Source organism: Budorcas taxicolor, chromosome 7 (genome assembly GCF_023091745.1).
Source record: "Budorcas taxicolor isolate Tak-1 chromosome 7, Takin1.1, whole genome shotgun sequence".
NCBI classification, from domain to species: Eukaryota; Metazoa; Chordata; class Mammalia; order Artiodactyla; family Bovidae; genus Budorcas; species Budorcas taxicolor.
Genome location: NC_068916.1, coordinates 53,521,861 through 53,540,632, shown reverse-complemented (window position 1 = coordinate 53,540,632; position 18,772 = coordinate 53,521,861). Strand labels below are relative to the sequence as shown.

At 41.2% G+C, this 18,772-nt stretch overlaps 1 protein-coding gene across 2 annotated transcripts in view; it reads right to left on the bottom strand.

The window, feature by feature from the left end:
* The window catches only part of ARHGAP26 (Rho GTPase activating protein 26), a 475,905-nt gene that overhangs the window by 277,342 nt on the left and 179,791 nt on the right, over positions 1–18,772 (bottom strand). For both annotated transcript variants that reach the window (XM_052642542.1, XM_052642543.1), the window contains exon 11: positions 17,156–17,234. In XM_052642542.1, the coding sequence (XP_052498502.1) occupies positions 17,156–17,234 (79 nt within the window). The remainder of the gene's footprint in view (positions 1–17,155; positions 17,235–18,772) is intronic.

Below are 18,772 nucleotides of genomic sequence, written 5' to 3'. Positions count from 1 at the left end.
ATATCAGGGAGTTCACGGTTCACGTATTGCTGAAATTGCTCCAATATATTTCAACACTAGGCACCCTTCCCCCAAATAAAAAGACAAAATCAACAAACCCAAGTCCATTTACCCCAAGAATGTTGATGATTTCCTTAGACTGGCGGAAGTAAAGCTCTCTTAATATTTATAGAAAAAAATCAAAACTAATTAGCAATGATTAATTATAAGACAGCATGTTTCTAATCTGAGGAATCTTAGCCCAGTTTGTGGTTCCCCTCACCTCCTTCTCTTCTTTGCCTTTAAAAATAGAGGCAAAGATAGGGAGAACTCGTTTTTCTGGGCATTGGGTCAGGACCACACAGCATGCGGGAGCCAGGGGAGCTGGCTGGGGGCCGGTCAGGGCCTGGTTCCTTCTGCTCAGCCTTTGGCTGTAACCACTAGACCACACGTCTGCACTATCTTCCTGATGACCAAAGGGAAGGATTTTTTAAACCATATTAGAAAATGGCTTTGCTGTTCAGATTTTTTTTATTTGTTCTTATGTTTTCTTCCAGGATTGTGGGCCAGGATTTTGGGGAACACACTTAAAAAGAATGTGGTCCCAATGGTATCACGAGACTCCCAAACTTGACCACACTGCAGCCCGATTCAGTAAACCCAAAGATAATCTCGCAAAAATGCTTATCTTGTTCCACACCTCACTACAACCTAATTCACAGTCCTCCTAATATTCAAATTACTGTCTTCTGTCCGTATAATTTTAACATTACCACCCTTGACTTTTATCACTAAAGAGATAGGACCACTTTCTGGCTTTTAGGGTATAAGAGAAGGCTGCAGAAATGGACGTACAAGCCATTCAATCATTCTTCCAATGAACAAAGTCATTTGAAAAAGATTTCTCTTTTATCGACTGCCTTTCCTGCAGAAAAAAAAAAATTGAAACTACTTCAACCATAATCTCCACTCTCATGAATCACTGCCATGATATCTGAGAGAGGACCAAAAGTAATTGATGCTGCTGCTAGAGGCAGAGGTCACGCTATGGAATGTCTATTAAGACCACGCTACGGCCTTAGTGCCTTTAAACTAGCAACTACAGTACAGATAATAAACACAGTAAATTGCCCAAGGAAGAATATATGATGTGAGCAGATACGGTGGAAGACAAAATGACCAAAAGAAATAAATATATTATAACAAAATCTACAAACATGAGATGAACTATATATCAGAGAATCTACAGAAGACAACAGAAATATAAATAAAAGTTATAAATTATCTCAAGGGAGAGAGGATATTGACAACAGTCCTCAAATCCACACCAAGATGGGAACAGAGAGAGGATGATGTCCTGATTTCAACAATCTGGACGTCTGCTGATGGTGATATTCCTTTAAAAAGCCCAGCCTCTAAAGTTCCAGATTAAATGAAACTAAGGGGATGTGATGCCATGATCTTAGTTTTCTGAATGTTGAGCTTTAAGCCAACTTTGTCACTCTCCTCTTTCATTTTCATCAAGAGGCTCTTTAGTTCTTCTTCACTTTCTGCCATAAGGGTGGTGTCATCTGCATATCTGAGGTTATTGATATATCTCCTGGTAATCTTGATTCCAGCTTGTACTTCTTCCAGCCCAGCGTTTCTCACGATGTACTCTGCATACAAGTTAAATACGCAGGGTGACAATATATAGCCTTGACATACTCCTTTTCCTATTTGGAACCAGTCTGTTGTTTCATGTCCAGTTCTAACTGTTGCTTCCTGACCTGCATACAGGTTTCTCAAGAGGCATCATGGCATCTGGTCCCATCACTTCATGACAAATAGATGGGGAAACAGTGGCTGACTTTATTTGTTTTGGGCTCCAAAATCACTGCAGATGATTTCTGCAGCCATGAAATTAAAAGATGCTTACTCCTTGGAAGGAAAGTTATGACCAACCTAGACAGCATATTAAAAAGCATAGACATTACTTTGCCAACAAAGGTCCGTCTAGTCAAGGCTATGGTTTTTCCAGTAGTCATGTATGGATGTGAGAGTTGGACTATAAAGAAAGCTGAGCACTGAAGAATTGATGCTTTTGAACTGTGGTGTTGGATTAGACTCCTGAGAGTCCCTTGGACTGCAAGGAGATCCAACCAGTCCATCCTAAAGGAGATCAGTCCTGAGTGTTCATTGGTAGGACTGATTTTGAAGCTGAAACTCCAATACTCTGGCCACCTGATGCAAAGAGCTGACTCATTTGAAAAGACCCTGATGCTGGGAAAGATTGAGGGCAGGAGGAAAAGGGGACGACAGAGGGTGAGATGGTTGGATGGCATCACCGACTCAAGGGACATGAGTTTGGGTGGACTCCGGGAGTTGGTGATGGACAGGGAGGCCTGGCATGCTGCAGTTCACAGGGTCACAAAGAGTTGGACACGACTGAGCAACTGAACTGAACTGAAAGAGATGTGATAAAGTAGAACACTGGATTAGAAAACAAAACTTTTTTTTTTGTGGTATAACTGGCAAAATCTGGTTCTGTAAAATGGTTAATAATATTGCATCAATGTGAATTTCCTGGTTTGGTAATCATACTGTGGTTATACACGATGTAACATTCAGGATACCTGGGTAAAAGGTACTCTGGAATTCTTTGCACTATTTCTGTGACATTTTTATAATTCTGAAACAATTTCAAAATGAAAAGTTAAGAAAAAAAGCTAATACATCCACACACATACACATACAAAAGTATCAGTTCAGTTCAGTCTCTCATCCTACCATCTAACCATTTTATCCTCTGTTGTCCCCTTCTCCTCCTGCCCTCAGTCTTTCCCAGCATCAGGGTCTTTTCAAATGAAGCCTTTGATAAATTCTTGACTTACAAAAATATCATATTGTAGATGGAGGAAACAAAATAGGGAACTCTTAATTTGGCCTTAATTCTGACTCAAATGAACAACTAACTGGTGACAGAAACCTTCAGATTTACAGTCTCACCTATGACAACCTCTACAGAGGTCAGGCAGTAGTTAACCTAGGACAGAAAATGGAGGATTTTCCAGAAAAAATGAAATTATGTGTGCTGTTGTTGCTATTGTCGCTAAATTGTATCTAACTCTTTGTGACCCCATGGACTGTAGCACGCCAGGCTTCCCTGTCCTTCAGTATCTCCCTGAGTTTGCTCAAACTCATGCCCATTGAGTTGGTGATGCTATCCAACCACCTCATCTTCTGTCACCCCCTTCTCTCCTTGCCCTTGATCTTTCCCAGCATCAGGGTCTTTTCCAATGAGTCAGCTCTTCGCATCAGGTGGCCAAAGTATTGGAGCTTCAGCTTCAGCATCAGTCCTTCCAATGAATATTCACAATTTATTTCTTTCAGGACTGACTAGTTTGATATCCTTGCTGTCCAAGGGACTCTCAAGAGTCTTCTCCAGCACCACAGTTTGAAAGCATCAATTCCTCAGTGCTCAGCCTTCTTTATGGTTCAGCTCTCATATTCATACATGACTACCGGAAAAACCACAGCTTTAACTATCCAGACCTTTGTCAGCAAAGTGATGTCTCTTCTTTTTAGTATGCTGTCTAGGCAATGGCAACCCACTCCAGTGTTCTTGCCTGGAGAATCCCAGGGACGGGGGAGCCTGGTAGGAGGCCATCTCTGGGGTTGCACAGAGTCGGACACGACTGAAGTGACTTAGCCGCAACAGCAGCAGCTTTCCTTCTAAGGAGCAACTGTCTTTTAATTTCATGGCTGCAGTTACCAACTGAAGTGATTCTGGAGCCCAAGAAAATAAAATCTGTCACTGCTTCTACTTTTCCCCCTTCTATTTGCCATGAAGTGATGGGACCAAATGCCATGATGTTCGTTTTTTTTAATGTTGAGTTTATAGCATGTATCATGAGCTAGACACTGTTCTATGTACTTTACATACATTATTATATAAAAATAAGAGAAATATGTATGGCTGGGAAACATGAGAAGAGACTTTCAATTTCATTAGTAATTTGAAAAATGCAAATGGAACAATTTTCTACCATCAGACTGACACACACAAGTATATACACACCTCTGTTGTGTACTCATAGTATGCACTACTTGCAAAGGTGTGGAAAAACTGGGTATCCTCACAAGTCACTAGAGGAAGTAAAAGCTAATGCTTTTCTGTGGAGAGAGCAACATGCCAAAATTCGTTACAATATTAAATGTGCATGTACCATTCAACTGGCAATTCCATTTGGTATGCATCCTAGAAAAAATGCTTAACTAGGTAGACAGTAAGGTACAGAATGAGGATTTCATGACATGATTGTTTATAATCAAAAGTTGAAAACAACCTAAATGTCAAAGACTGTCTACTAATCCACACTAAATCTGTACTAACTCAAAAATTCTACGAAACAGAAGAGTTTATTTTTAGATTTACAAGTAAAGGAATAAATACCCAGAGAAAATTCCAGACAGACGTACACCATATGTTTAACTCTATAGAGGGGTTTCTCCCTTCCAATATGTCTAGGGATAGAAGGTTCCACAACCCAAGTAACTAACGCCAATGACAAAGGAAGAGTGAGAAAGGACTGAAAGAATAAATGTGACTCACAGGGACAGTCTCTATTATTACTTTTACTTAATAACAAAATTAGCACATGCTGACGGTGAAAAATTCAAACCATTACAAAGTCCATCACAACCAATCCTATACCCCTGCCCAAGGTTAAGCTGAAATAATAAAGACAAAAATAATGACAGGAGCGTAAAGGGGGACAAGAACAAGCCCCCTAGAACAGGGGCTCAAGTCTAGAAAGGCAGGGATGTGAAGATGAAGTTCACAGTGATCTGAGACTTGCAGAAAATGCTGAAGACAATCTAACAGGCCTTTATGTTCTATGTAGACCCCAAAAGTGAACAAAGAAGTGAGAATATTAAACAGTGGGTCTGCACAAGTCTATAAAGGTAGGTGAGAAATCCCAGGAAACTCCATAAATTTAGAACAAGTCACACCAAACCAATACTGTCTCTTTTTCCTAGGTTAATTCATGTGATTATTTGACAAGTGGATACTGAACTCTTACTCTGTGTCAGACACTATGTATAAAAGATAAAAAAAAACAAAAACCTTTTGAAAAAGTGAAAATGGTCATGTCCTCTGGAAGATGGCAATCTAAGCGAGAGGACTGATATTAATCAAACAATCATATTAACTGATGTACCACTAAAAGCTGAGACAAGGGCTTGGAAGTCAAAAAGAAAGTCTCTCAAAACATCTTTGAAAAGAAATGGACTAATTGGGGGAAGAAAGAGAGCATACAAGGGTCCATGAAATTCACCAGCAAGGGGAAAAAATAAACCTTTATTTACCTTAGCCTCTAACTGAAATTTAGCGTTTTCTTGAAATATGACTGTGGGCAAGCACCACATAAGTAGTATCTGTGACTTTGTCACCAATAGAAATCACAGATATTTCCATATAACATTACTGCCATTGCAGGTAACTTGAAATATTATTTATAGCAGTTGTCTTTGTATCTTATTATTTACTATGGTGATAAAGAAGCATATATTTTATCACAAATGGTTTTAATATTTTCATAACTATTTTTCTATATTTTCCTTTGTAAGTCATATATATTATATGTTTAAAAACATAACTCTAAGAAATGTGGTAATATGTACAATGGAATATTACTCAGTGATAAAAAAAAGAATGAAATTGGGTTATTTGTAGAGATGTGAATGGACCTCGAGTCTGTCATACAGAGTGAAGCAAATTAGAAAGAGAAAAATCATATATCAACACATATACGTGGGATTTACAAAAATGGTATGGACAAACCTATTTGCAGGAAACGAATAGAGACAGAGGTGCAGACAATGAATGTGTGGGCATGGAGGTGGGGTCGGGTGGGATGAATCAGGAGATTGGGATTGCCACATGTGCACTACCATGTATGAAACAGCTAGCTAGTGGAAAGCTGCTGTACGGTACAGGCAGCTCAGCTTGGTGCTCTGCGCTGATCTAGACAGGTAGGACTCGGGGGAAGATGGGAAGAAGGAGGCCCAAGAGGGAGGTGGTGGTGGTTTAGTCACTAAGTCGTGTCCAACTCTTGCGACCCCATGGACTGTAGCCTGCCAGGCTCCTCTGTCCATGGGATTCTCCAGGTAAAAATACTGGACTGGAAAGGGTGAATTTAACTCAGATGACCATTATATCTATTATTGTGGGCAAGAATCCCTTAAAAGAAATGGAGTAGCCATCACAGTCAACAAAAGAGTCCAAAAAGCAGTACTTGGATGCAATCTCAAAAACAAGAGAATGATCTCTGTTCGTTTCCAAGGCAAACTATTCAACATCGCAGTAATCCAAGTCTATACTCCAACCAGTAAGGCTGAAGAAGCTGAAGTTGAATGGTTCTATGAAGACCTACAAGACCTTCTAGAACTAACAGCAAAAAAAGATGTCCTCTTCACTATAGGGGACTGGAAAGCAAAAGTAGGAAGTCAAGAAACACCTGGAGTAACAGGCAAATTTGGCCTCAGGAGTACAGAATGAAGCAGGGCAAAGGCTAATAGAGGTTTGCCAAAAGAACACACTGGTCGTAGCAAACATCCTCTTCCAACAACACAAGAGAAGACTCTACACGTGGACATCACCAGATGGTCAATACCGAAATCATATTGATTATATTCCTTGCAGCCAAAGACGGAGATGCTCTATACAGCAAAAACAAGACCGGGAGCTGACTGTGGCTCAGATCATGAACTCCTTATTGCCAAATTCAGACTGAAATTGAAGAAAGTAGGGAAAATGACTAGACCATTCAGGTATGACCTAAATCAAATCCCTTATGATTATACAGTGGAAGTGAGAAATAGATTCAAGGGATTAAAACTGATAGACAGAGTGTCTTATGAACTATGGACAGAGGTTCGTGACACTGTCCAGGAGATGGAGAGCAAGACCATCCCCAAGAAAAAGAAATGCAAAATGGCTGTCTGAGGAGGCCTTACAAATAGCTGTGAAAAGAAGAGAAGTGAAAAGCAAAGGAGAAAAGGAAAAATATAAGCATCTGAATGAAGAGTTCCAAAGAATAGCAAGGAGAGATAAGAAAGCATTCCTCAACGATCAATGCAAAGAAATAGAGGAAAAGAACAGAATGGGAAAGACTAGAGATCTCTTCAAGAAAATTAAGAGACACCAAGGGAACATCGCATGCAAAGATGGGCTCGATAGAGGACAGAAATGGTATGGACCTAACAGAAGCAGAAGATATTAAGAAGAGGTGGCAAGAATACACAGAACTGTACAAAAAAGATCTTCATGACCCAGATAATCATGATAGTATGATCACTCACCTAGAGCCAGACATCCTGGAATGCGAAGTCAAGGGAGCCTTAGGAAGCCTCACTACGAACAAAGCTAGTGGAGGTGATGGAATTCCAGTTGAGCTATTTCAAATCCTAAAAGATGATGCTGTGAAAGTGCTACACTCAATATGCCAGCAAATTTGGAAAACTCAGCAGTGGCCACAGGACTGAAAAAGGTCAGTTTTCATTCCAATCCCAAAGAAAGGCAATGCCAAAGAATGCTCAAACCACCGCACAATTGCATTCATCTCACACGCTAGTAAAGTAATGCTCAAAATTCTCCAAGCCAGGCTTCACAGTATGGGAACCAAGAACTTGCAGATGTTCAAGCTGGTTTTAGAAAAGGCAGACGAACAGAGATCAAATTGCCAACATCTGTTGGATTATTGAAAAAGCAAGAGAGTTCCAGAAAAACATCTATTTCTGGTTTATCGACTATGCCACAGCCTTTGATAGTGTGGGTCACCACAAACTGTGGAAAACTCTTAGAGATGGGAATACCAGACTACCTGACCTGCCTCTTGAGAGACCTATATGCAGGTCAGGAAGCAACAGTTGTAACTGGACATGGAACAACAAAGTGGTTCCAAATCGGGAAAGGAGTACATCAAGGCTGTATATTGTCACCCTGCTTATTTAACTAATATGCAGAGTATATCATGAGAAACGCTGAGCTGCAGGAAGCACAAGCTGGAATCAAGATTGCTGGGAGAAATATCAATAACCTCAGGTATACAGATGATTCCACCCTTATGGCAGAAAGCAAAGAAGAACTAAAGAACCTCTTGATGAAAGTGAAAGAGGAGAGTGAAAAAGTTGGCTTCAAGCTCAACATTCAGAAAACGAAGAACATGGCATCTGGTCCATCACTTAATGGCAAATCGATGGGGAAACAGTCGAAACAGTGACAGACTTTATTTTCTTGGGCTCCAAAATTACTGCAGATGGGGACTGCAGCCATGGAAATTAAAAGATGCTTGCTCCTTGGAAGAAAAGCTATGACCAACTTAGACAGCATATTAAAAAGCAGAGGAACTACTTTGCCAACAAAGGTCCATCTAGTCAAGGCTATGGTTTTTCCAGTGGTCATGTATGGATGTGAGAGTTGGCCTATAAAGAAACTGAGTGCCAAAGAATTGATGCTTTTGAACTGCGACGTTGCAGAAGACTCTTGAGAATCCCTTGGACTGCAAGGAGATCCAACCAGTCCATCCTAAAGGAGATCAGTCCTGGGTGTTCATTGGAAGGACTGATGCTAAAGCTGAAACTCCAATACTCTGGCCACCTGATGCAAAGAACTGACTCATTTGAGAAGACCCTGATGCTGGGTCAGATTGAAGGCAGGAGAGGGGGACAACAGAGGATAAGATGGCTGGATCGCATCACTGACTCGATGGACATGAGTTTGGGTAAACTCTGGGAGTTGGTGATGGACAGGGAGGCCTGGCGTGCTGCAGTCCATGGGGTCACAAAGAGTTGGACAGGACTGAGCAACTGAAGTGAACACACCACTATAGTGATACACTTTGTTGTATAACATTATAAAACAACTATACCCCAATTTTTAAAAAAAATAAAAATATTTCTCTGAGAAAGGATTTAAAGGCTTTACCTGATTGCCAAATGTCTTCCTGGCACAAAAAAGATTAACTGGTCCCTCAGCTAAATCCTGTTTCAAGTAAGTAGATATGTACCTAAATGAAGTATACAATCAAGGAATTAAAAATTTACCCACACAGTCTCAAGTGTCGGAAGCAATACAGTTTGTGAAGAAAAGGGGGTTTATCCTCAATTCCTCCCCTTAGTTTTGACTCCAGCTTTTCAGCAAGAATTTACGGAGTACTTATGCTGTGCTAGGCAATGGGGAAACTGCAGCAAACAAGTGAGATTTCTATTAACATGGGCCTTCCTCATATTGGCATCCTCATTACTCATCAAGATAATTTGTGGACAATATACACATGTTTGCTAAAGCTGAAAGAAGAATGATTAAGACCTGAGTAAGCACCACCAGTGTGTTATTAAATCATAAGGTTCAAACCAAAAATCTTCTGGCTATCAAAATTTCCATTTCGTAGAACAGTTTCATCAGCTCTTCATCATAAAACAATTTCACTTGATCTCTTCTCCCAACTCACAGCTCAGGTGCCTCAATTAAATACACTACGATTTTCATAAGAAATTGTTCTTCTAAAGGACATCTAACCAAAGAGAACAAGGAAAGACATGATGAGTACTACAATTCTTTTTTAAGACTTGGGCATGCTGGTGATAGAATATGCACTATTATAAATTCTACCTATATAAAAACACTGATATGATTCAAAGATGAAGCTTACAACCAGCTTCTTAACTCAGTAAGAGGAAAAGAAACAGAAACAAGTAACATGGAGGTTTAATCCAGTTTCCCCGCAGCTTGCGGCCAAGTAGGGGGCTGAGGTGGGGAAATGGAAAGTAAATTAGGAACCTCACTTTCCGATGATTTATCAGTTCACACTATGTGATGTTACAAAGACAGCCTTCACAAAATGGACAGAAGTATTCTTCCACACCACCCTTCTACTCATAAAGAAGTAAGACCTGCATCATTACACAGGAGCTCAGCAATTCCACTCCTCGCCTTCTTAACCATCCATACTCCTTTGATCACTTATTTTATTAAGAAAGGAAAATGTTTCAGCAGTAGAATAGTGAGCTGAGCTGAGTATACAGCTGGGATTACAAACTGCCAGACCTGGGCCACATCATAGCAAATAAGGCTAAACATTACTGCATGCTCCTCCAACTCATAGCCTGAGAGTTCAGACTGACTGCTAAATGAAATCACATTTTCCATACTAGTGAAAACAGTTCCTGCCCTGCACTTTGGTAAGCCTGGCCAGGGTGACTAAATAAACTGTGTTCAAATAAGCTGAGTAATTTAGAAAAGGAGCTAGAAAGAGAATCCAAGTGTCTGGATATCTGTCCCTCCTCTCCAAAAAGATAATGGTATGAATTAACACTTAATGAGCACTTCACCACATAGAGGCCTTATCTAAGCACTTCACATAAATGTTGATCCTTATAAAATAATCTTATAGGATGATACTATTAATATCTCCACCTTGATGGCAAAACCAATACAGTAGTGTAAAGCAAAATAAAAAAAAAAAAAAAAGAAAGAAACATGCTCAGAGACCAGTCATTTCCTAGTGTTAGAGAGCTATTTGTGGTGAATAGGGATTTAAAGCCTGGCTGCCCGAGCCCACATTTTTAACCACCATGACATTCTGCCTCTGATTATGAGATCTCATCTGAATGGTCATCAATCTCACTTTTGCCTTTAAAACACAGCTCACTCTTTCGGATACTGGGTGCAGAACATAAGATCCAATGCAATTGCTGCTTCCTATGAGTTCCTGAAGCGACTTAGCAGCAGCAGCATGAGTTCCTGAAGAACTCAGGGGCTGGAACTTGGGCTTAGCAGAGATAGGTAAGAGAAGGACAGACCGTTCAGTCTCAAAGTCCACAAGGACTAAAATAGAACATTTCTTTAACATGGAGGTCTGCAGGAGGAAGCCATGCTGACTTGTCCACTTACTAGACAAGTGGTTTTTCCTTAGTCCCTGATACTTTTTCCTTCTTTCGCAGCAGCAGCCCCAACAGAGGAGCTCCATTTAAAAGGGAGGGTAGATGCCATTCAACTATGTGCTTGTGCTCAGTCGCTCAGTCATGCCCAACTCTTTGTGACCCTTTGGACTACAGCCCACCAGGCTCCTCTGTCCATGGAATTTTTTCTGGCAAGAATACTGGAGTGGGTTGCCATTTCCTCCTCCAGGGGATCTTCCCAGCCCAGGGATTGAACCTGAGTCTCCTGTGTCTCCTGCACTGCAAGTGGATTCTTTACCCACTGAGCCATTGGGAAAGCCCCCATTCAATTTTGGCTTCCTAATAATTCATCAGTTTATGAGTTGTAGTACTTAATAAAACATCACAGAGCTGAAAGCTAGGAGACCTGGATTATCCACCCAAGATCAACCACTGACTGGCCCTTTGGAGCAGTGTTCCCACTTAAATAAATAAGCATGTGATACTGGCCTAGGTGTGGGCTTCTTTCTGTTCCACAAGTAGGAGCTTGAGCCACATGAAATCACCAATATCTGGCCATTCTGACTTTCACAAGTGGCAACTGCATGATTTCAAACTAACACATGTATTTACACACAATCTTTGATGCTATGCCACCTGTTTCTTCTCCTCCTAAACTAATTCCACATAATTCTGGCATCTGCCAACTATTGAACTTTCTGGCTATCAAAAGAGATTCAAGTACTAACTCAAAGTGGAGAAACATTTAATTTTACTAAAGAATTCTTGGGTGTGAAGGAAGACTAATACTTCTAAAATAAGGAGGTAAGAGAAGCACTTCCAGAGATACCACTAATCACAACTACGGGAATATATAGGAATACAGTTCAGAAAGATCCAAGTTCTGAGACTCTGGGTTCCCCTATTAGTTCCACTTATGTGCTGAGTCATCTTTCCATTGGGCAGAAGGTTGGGTGTATGTGTTGGTAATGACTGCACTGATTCTAATCTGCTTGCTTAAATATACTGAACATACTTAGAGCAATATACAAAGAGAACAGGAGAGAGAACTTTAGTTATAAGGAACCGAGAAAAAAGGAAATTTGCTGTCTCTAAAATTTTTCCTGGTTGCAATGTTTATGCAACTTGCACTAAAGCTCTGTGTCCCAATTAATATATAAAGTCTATTCTCAAGCTAAGACAGTGGCCATAGACTATTAAAATCAAAGCTTATGTGGCTGGAATGGTGACTCGATAGCTTGTCAACCCACATTTAACAGAAAGTGAAGAAAATCCAGCAAAATCATTTCAAAATTTTATCTCACTAGCTAGTTACTGAGCTCTTAAAAAGTATCTATGGGTCTTTTCTTTTCTTACCCTACTGCACTGGCTAGGACTTACAGTACCATGCTGAGTAAGACTGGTAATGAGAGTGGACATCTTTGCCTTGATCCCACTCTTAGGAAGAAAGCATCCAGTCTTTCATTTGAAGTATGATGTTAATGGTAAACTTGTGGTTTTCATTCCCGGCCAAGTATTAAAAGCTCTCTGAATAGAAAATTTAATGGAATATAGATATCAGAATTGGATAAACTGTGTCATTTTTGCCTATTTCATGTATGTCTACCACCCTTCTTCATAACAGTGCTTTGATTTACCCCAAGGGAAGCCAACCTTCCCTCACCATTACAGTTCTCATGCAGTGGGAAGGTGAGCCACATTGTCAATTCACCTGTCCCATGCTCTGGTCCAAGTATTCAGCCCATTAAAATTCAAACATGGGACCTCCTGGGAATTATTAAGCAAAGCTCTCCTTCTACCAGACTTACAGAGCGGGGATTTCAGTCTATGACTGAAATTTGGCCTACTTGTTTTTATAAATAAACTTACTGAAATGCAGCCACACGCATTTATTTATTTACATATTGTCTATGGCTGCTTTTGAGCTCCAATAACAAAACTGAGTAGCTGCAATAGTGACGCCTACAGCCTCCAAAGCCTAGGATATTTATTAATACTATCTAGCCCATTACAGAAAAAGGTTCCTCTCTCCTGTTCCTGATAATAAGATGTAAGCCTGGAACAGCTAAAAAGCATATCACCACTACATAAAAAGAACCTCTCAGAAATGACGCCAGTAAAAAAGACGAAACTGACTCCAAATATTATGGAAGCCCCTGGATTCAGATGGGCCAGAACTATTACACCCCAATATTTTTCAGTTACATAACCCCATAAATTCAGATTTTTCTCTGAAAAGTTTAAATTGGCTTTCCTTCATTTGAATTAGAATTCATTACATAGATTAAAAACCGTAATGCTCATTGCTGCTGCTGCTGCTGCTGCTAAGTCGCTTCAGTCATGTCCAACTCTGTGCGACCCCATAGACGGAAGCCCACCAGGCTCCCTCGTCCCTGGGATTCTCCAGACAAGAACACTGGAGTGGGTTGCCATTTCCTTCTCCAATGCATGAAAGTGAAAAGTGAAAGTGAAGTCGCTCAGTTGTGTCCGACTCCTAGCGGCCCCATGGACTGCAGTCCACCAGGCTCCTCCGTCCATGGGATTTTCCAGGCAAGTGTACTGCAGTAGGGTGCCATTGCCTTCTCCAATAATGCTCATTACTGAAACACAACTCTAATTTCTTTCTCCATTATATATCCATCAATAAGATAAAGACATTCAACTTTTCTTTAGGCTAGCATGTTACTGGTTGTTAAAAGCTGTAATTAACAATTAGCTAAAACATTGTTTAAAAAAAACAAAATTGACTCGGAGTTCATAAAGGGTTTTTTCCCAACCAAAACAGGTGTTATTGAACGATGAAAGAACAAAAAGATGGAAACCAAGATTACCAATCCCTTCAATTAACCAAAAAAAAAAAAAAAACCAACACTGAGTAATCAATTACAGAACCAAGCTGTAAGTATAAAAACAAAAGATAGGTGCTGCCATTAAAATCTCCCCGGAGTAAAGGAAATATTCAAAGATCAGCTAGAGAAAAAGGTATCTGCTCCCTTACCAAAGCCAAAATTCCCAAGGGGACAGACCTAACTGTTAGGGAGATGGTGATTAAGCAGAGCTGCTAATTGTCTACTGGGTATAAAGCTCCTGTAACGCTCCCCAGAGGCTCTCAGCAATGAGAGACAAAATTAGGCCGAATATTCCTGCCAATTATACTGTCATCACATGCTTGCATTTATGTGTCTCTTCAGGAAACTTAAAAGCACACAGAGGCGTGGTTTTCAATGCAAGCTATATGTTACTGAGAGGAAATAAATTTATATTATATTTGGGAAACAATTAATTTGTGCTTAAGCTTGTTTTACTATGCACATTTTGGAGCAAGGAGATGTGTCTCTCAGAGACACACTTTCCCTGCAGAGGTCAGATGTTAATCTATGGGGAAACTAACGTGGTTTATAAGAAAACCAAGTATATGCAGATAGAGAACAAACACCAAAGGGTGGGAGAGGGAGGCGGGGCAACCTAAAATGCAGTGCGTGAAGCAATTTAAGAACTCCAGCTTATTAGAGGGAACACACACACACACGTATCTACCCACCCCAAAGTGGGTTTTTTGTTCATAAAAAGAATAGTTTGCCCGACAGGATTTTTCTTTCTGGGTATTTCCTGCCCTAAGAGTTAAGAATCATTCAAGAAAGTCACAGAAATCAATGAAAAAATTAACTGAGTAAGGATTCTTAGAAGGCAATTTGACATTTTATCTCTATTAAAAATGAAAACCAAAGACATTTAGGGCTAGATACAGGTTCCAGTGCTAGCTTTGCACTGTGGTGGAAACTGTTAACCACCCCACAGCTTCTGTTCTTCCTCCTTGAAGTCAGAAGACCCCCTGGGCACTGGCTGGAGCCACGGCTGCCCATGTTCAGCCTGCCTTTCTCATGCTCCTTTGTAGATGGATGTGGCCATATAATTATTTGGGGGGCCGTGGAAGTGGGGTATGCATCTTCTGGATCCCAGATGCTCTCATTTCCATTATCTGGCTGAAAAATGGAAATGAATGGAACATGGAAAGCCATGGATTGAGGATGGCACTGATACCGGTCAGGACTCATAGCCTTTCCCAATCAACAGAAATTGAGTAGAGGCCAGACAAGAAATTCACGCAAGGTTTTATGGGCCCCGGGGCAGCTAGCAGGGGAACAAGAACAAGTAACAGCTTCCCTTACTTGCTCCCTGAGGAGGTGGGAGATGGCTCCTTATATGCAATGAGGGTAGAGGTGTGTTGAGGGACTGGGCTGGAGGGGTGGCTTAGGTGGTTCTCTCACCCCTTAGGTGGTAGTGTGTGCAGGAGGCATGTGCAGTACCCTGCTTTTGCTCCCAAATCCCTGCTTTTGCTCCCAAATCCCTGCTTTTGCTAGTTGTTCTTCAAAAGTGGCAGTTAGGTCTTCTGGTCTGTTTGTATCCTTTGTCCAGAATCTGCCCCAACAGAGCGAGCACTCAGTTATTTTTAGGCCCTCATAGTTTCTTTGTCTTCTGTTGTTGGAGGACAGGTTTGTCCAGGTGCAAGCACTGCAGCACAAGGTCCCAGGTCCCAATCTGTCTCAGCAAAATGACCCTGTTAGGCAGAGACTGCTCACTTCTGAGCTCAATGAAAGAAATAAACTTCTATTTTATTTAAGCTTTTGTACTTTGAAGTCTCTTTGTTATAGCAACCTAGCCTGTGCCCTACTAATAACAGCCACTTACTATCTGTACAACTTGGGGTAAGTTATTTAACCTCTTCTAAGCCTCAGTTTCCTCATCTGTGAAATGGAATCATAACATTTAGTTTGTTAGGTACTAAGAGGTTAAAAGATGCCATGTGTCAAATCTGTGCCTTACGCGCGCGCGCGCACACACACACACACACACACACACGCTCAATTAATGGTAGGTGATAATAGCAGAATGAAGACTACTTAGGAAACTGCTTTGAAAAGCCTGTGACATCAAGCACCTACTGTGCTCACAAAGCCCTGAAGGTAGAAATGTGTATCTGCTTTAGAGAGAGCTATCAAAAGTTATCAGTAACAAAGTATTCAGGGAAAATCAGGGGTATCCTGTATTTTATTTAGTCCAGGAGAAGAACTAAGACATGTTTATTTAATTAACTAGGTTTAGCAAACTGCACCTAAATCTTCAAACAGTTCTTTAAATCTTGCTCTGTATTATTAAATGTGATACAAATACTAGTTATTTGTCTATACTTAGTTGACTATAATGAGTTCCATGTTTGGACACAAAATATCTCAGTAGAAAATGACATTAATCAATACAGATCACCTAACCAGAGCAGGCTGAGAAAGAGACACAACTGAACTGGAATCATCTATATTGCACACCCCGTGTGATGCACAGTTCTACAGTCAATGGAGGCTATGCCTGCCTCATGTCCCTTGCACATATTTCCCTTTTTTGACAGTACCTTTGAATGTGATCATTATTGGCCCAATTATTGGCCCTCTGACAGTGTGGAGTTCTTTTTATCTTTTACTGGTGGGACATGGTTAGACCGTACTCTTAACGACTTCTGTAACCTTGAGATTTGGTGAGTACTGGAGCTGAGATCCTTTGCCCCAAGTTAAGATGACTACTCTGACTCTAGGGACTTCCCCAAGGTTCTTCCGGGGGTTTTACATGTCACAAGATGCAGGAAAACCACAAGATTACATCACCTGGTGGAGACAAGCACCTCTGAAACAGGAGGATAGATCACATTTTAGGCTTAACTCCTTTTGGACTCTGGTAATCTCATCAATTGTAGTGGGATGTGAACCAAGTATAGCAATGGGAAACTGAACCAGAGGGTGATGACAAGATTCTGCATCATCTGCATACACTTTTATCATCATTTAATCTATTAAAATGGATCTGAAGTAATGCTCTGCACTGCACTTTGTGGAGGTATCGATGAGTATTCAAGTTAGACTGATGGTGCCTCCCTCTAAGAGTCCTCTGGGCGTTAACTGCCTTGGTGAAGGGGGGTCTCTGGTCTGATGTGGCGTCATAAAGGACCCATACCTTAGACTGAGAGGCCAGAGCTCCAGAATTGCATCCACACAAAAGCAATATCAATATCCAGGAACATTAGTCCAGGAATAAAAAAATTAAAATAAAAAGCCCCTCTGGTACACTGGTCTCGAGAGCCCAAGGTTTTATTTAGAGCAAAAGCAAAAACTGCTACACTAAGGAAGCAAAACAACTCGAGACCTTTATTCTTGCTCTACTTCCCTGAATTGTTACTTACAGGTTCCCTGCCATCCATGGCTTCCATCCAGAGCCTTCGGTCCTCTTCAGACAATGCCTGCATGGTGATAACCCCGGGCCTACGGAGAAACAAGGACATGTAAACACAGTGCCATAGATGAAGGTGTGTCTTAAAGAAAGTGAAAGGCTACTAGGGTTAATGGCATGCAGAGAGAGAGGCACCCCTCAGCTCTTCAGAGCCACCTTCCAGCCTCAGAAAGAAAAGCCATCACCCCAAATCCCTCTCAGTAAGCCCACTTCCCTCAGGATAGTGGCAGGAAACACAGAAGACAGGACTCTACATACAGCTAAGTACACAGAGGAGTCAAGTGATTCCCTCTGGCCTTGTTTGTTCTTTGAGATCACATTCGTTCCTCTCCCCCAAAATGCTACCAGAGTGTTTGACTCTAAGACTAAGGTCCGTCTAGTCAAACCTACGGTTTTTCCAGTGGTCATATATGGATGTGAGAGTTGGACTGTGAAGAATTGATGCTTTTGAACTGTGGTGTTGGAGAAGACTCTTGAGAGTCCCTTGGACTGCAAGGAGATCCAACCAGTCCACTCTGAAGGAGATCAACCCTGGGATTTCTTTGGAAGGAATGATGCTAAAGCTGAAACTCCAGTACTTTGGCCACCTCATGTGAAGAGTTGACTCATTGGAAAAGACTTTGATGCTGGGAGGGATTGGGGGCAGGAGGAGAAGGGGACGACAGAGGATGAGATGGCTGGATGGCATCACGGACTTGATGGACGAGAGTCTGAGTGAACTCCAGGAGTTGGTGATGGACAGGGAGGCCTGGCGTGCTGCAATTCATGGGGTCGCAAAGAGTCGGACACAACTGAGCGACGGAACTGAACTGAACTGAACTGAGGGGTACAATAAACATGTACTAAAGTGAAGATAGGGCTTTCTGGTGGCTTAGTGGTAATAAATCTACCTACCAATGCAGGAGACATGGGTTCGATCCCTGGGTCAGGAAGATTCCCTGGAGAATGGAATGATAACCCAGTCCAGTATTCTTGCCTGGGAAAGTCCATGGACAGAAGAGCCTGGCCGGCTACAGTCCATGGGTTCGCAAAAGAGTTGGACACGATTTAGCGACTAACCAACAACAAAAACTGAAGAGAATTATTGGATTCAATAAAAAGAGATGGAACATCCAAGTGGAGGGATCCTGGTCTAATATCTAATGGGTATTATACTTCTGACTATATTAAATGTACACGTAAGTTTTAAATGAATCTTTAGCACAGCAGGAACTAAACACATTCTTTATATGCATTAGCTCTTTTCACTCTCTTTCAAACTGAGCAAAGACCCTCCAGAAAGCATGCACACGATTATCGAATAACGTTTGTTGTGTACTCCTAACAGATGTCACACAAGAGGGGTACACCACAAAAAGGAACTTGGCAGAAGGGTCTACAAGCCCTCTATGTGCATTAAGACAGGAATTCTTGACTTAGGGTCCAAGGATGGGCCCCAAAGAGTCTATGAGCCACCCTCCCTCCTCCAAATGTTTGTGCCTTTTTTTGGACAAACAATTCAAACTGCCTATCAGATTATGGAAGGAGACTGCAACCCACAAAAAGTTAAGAATTAATGACTCAAATCCTC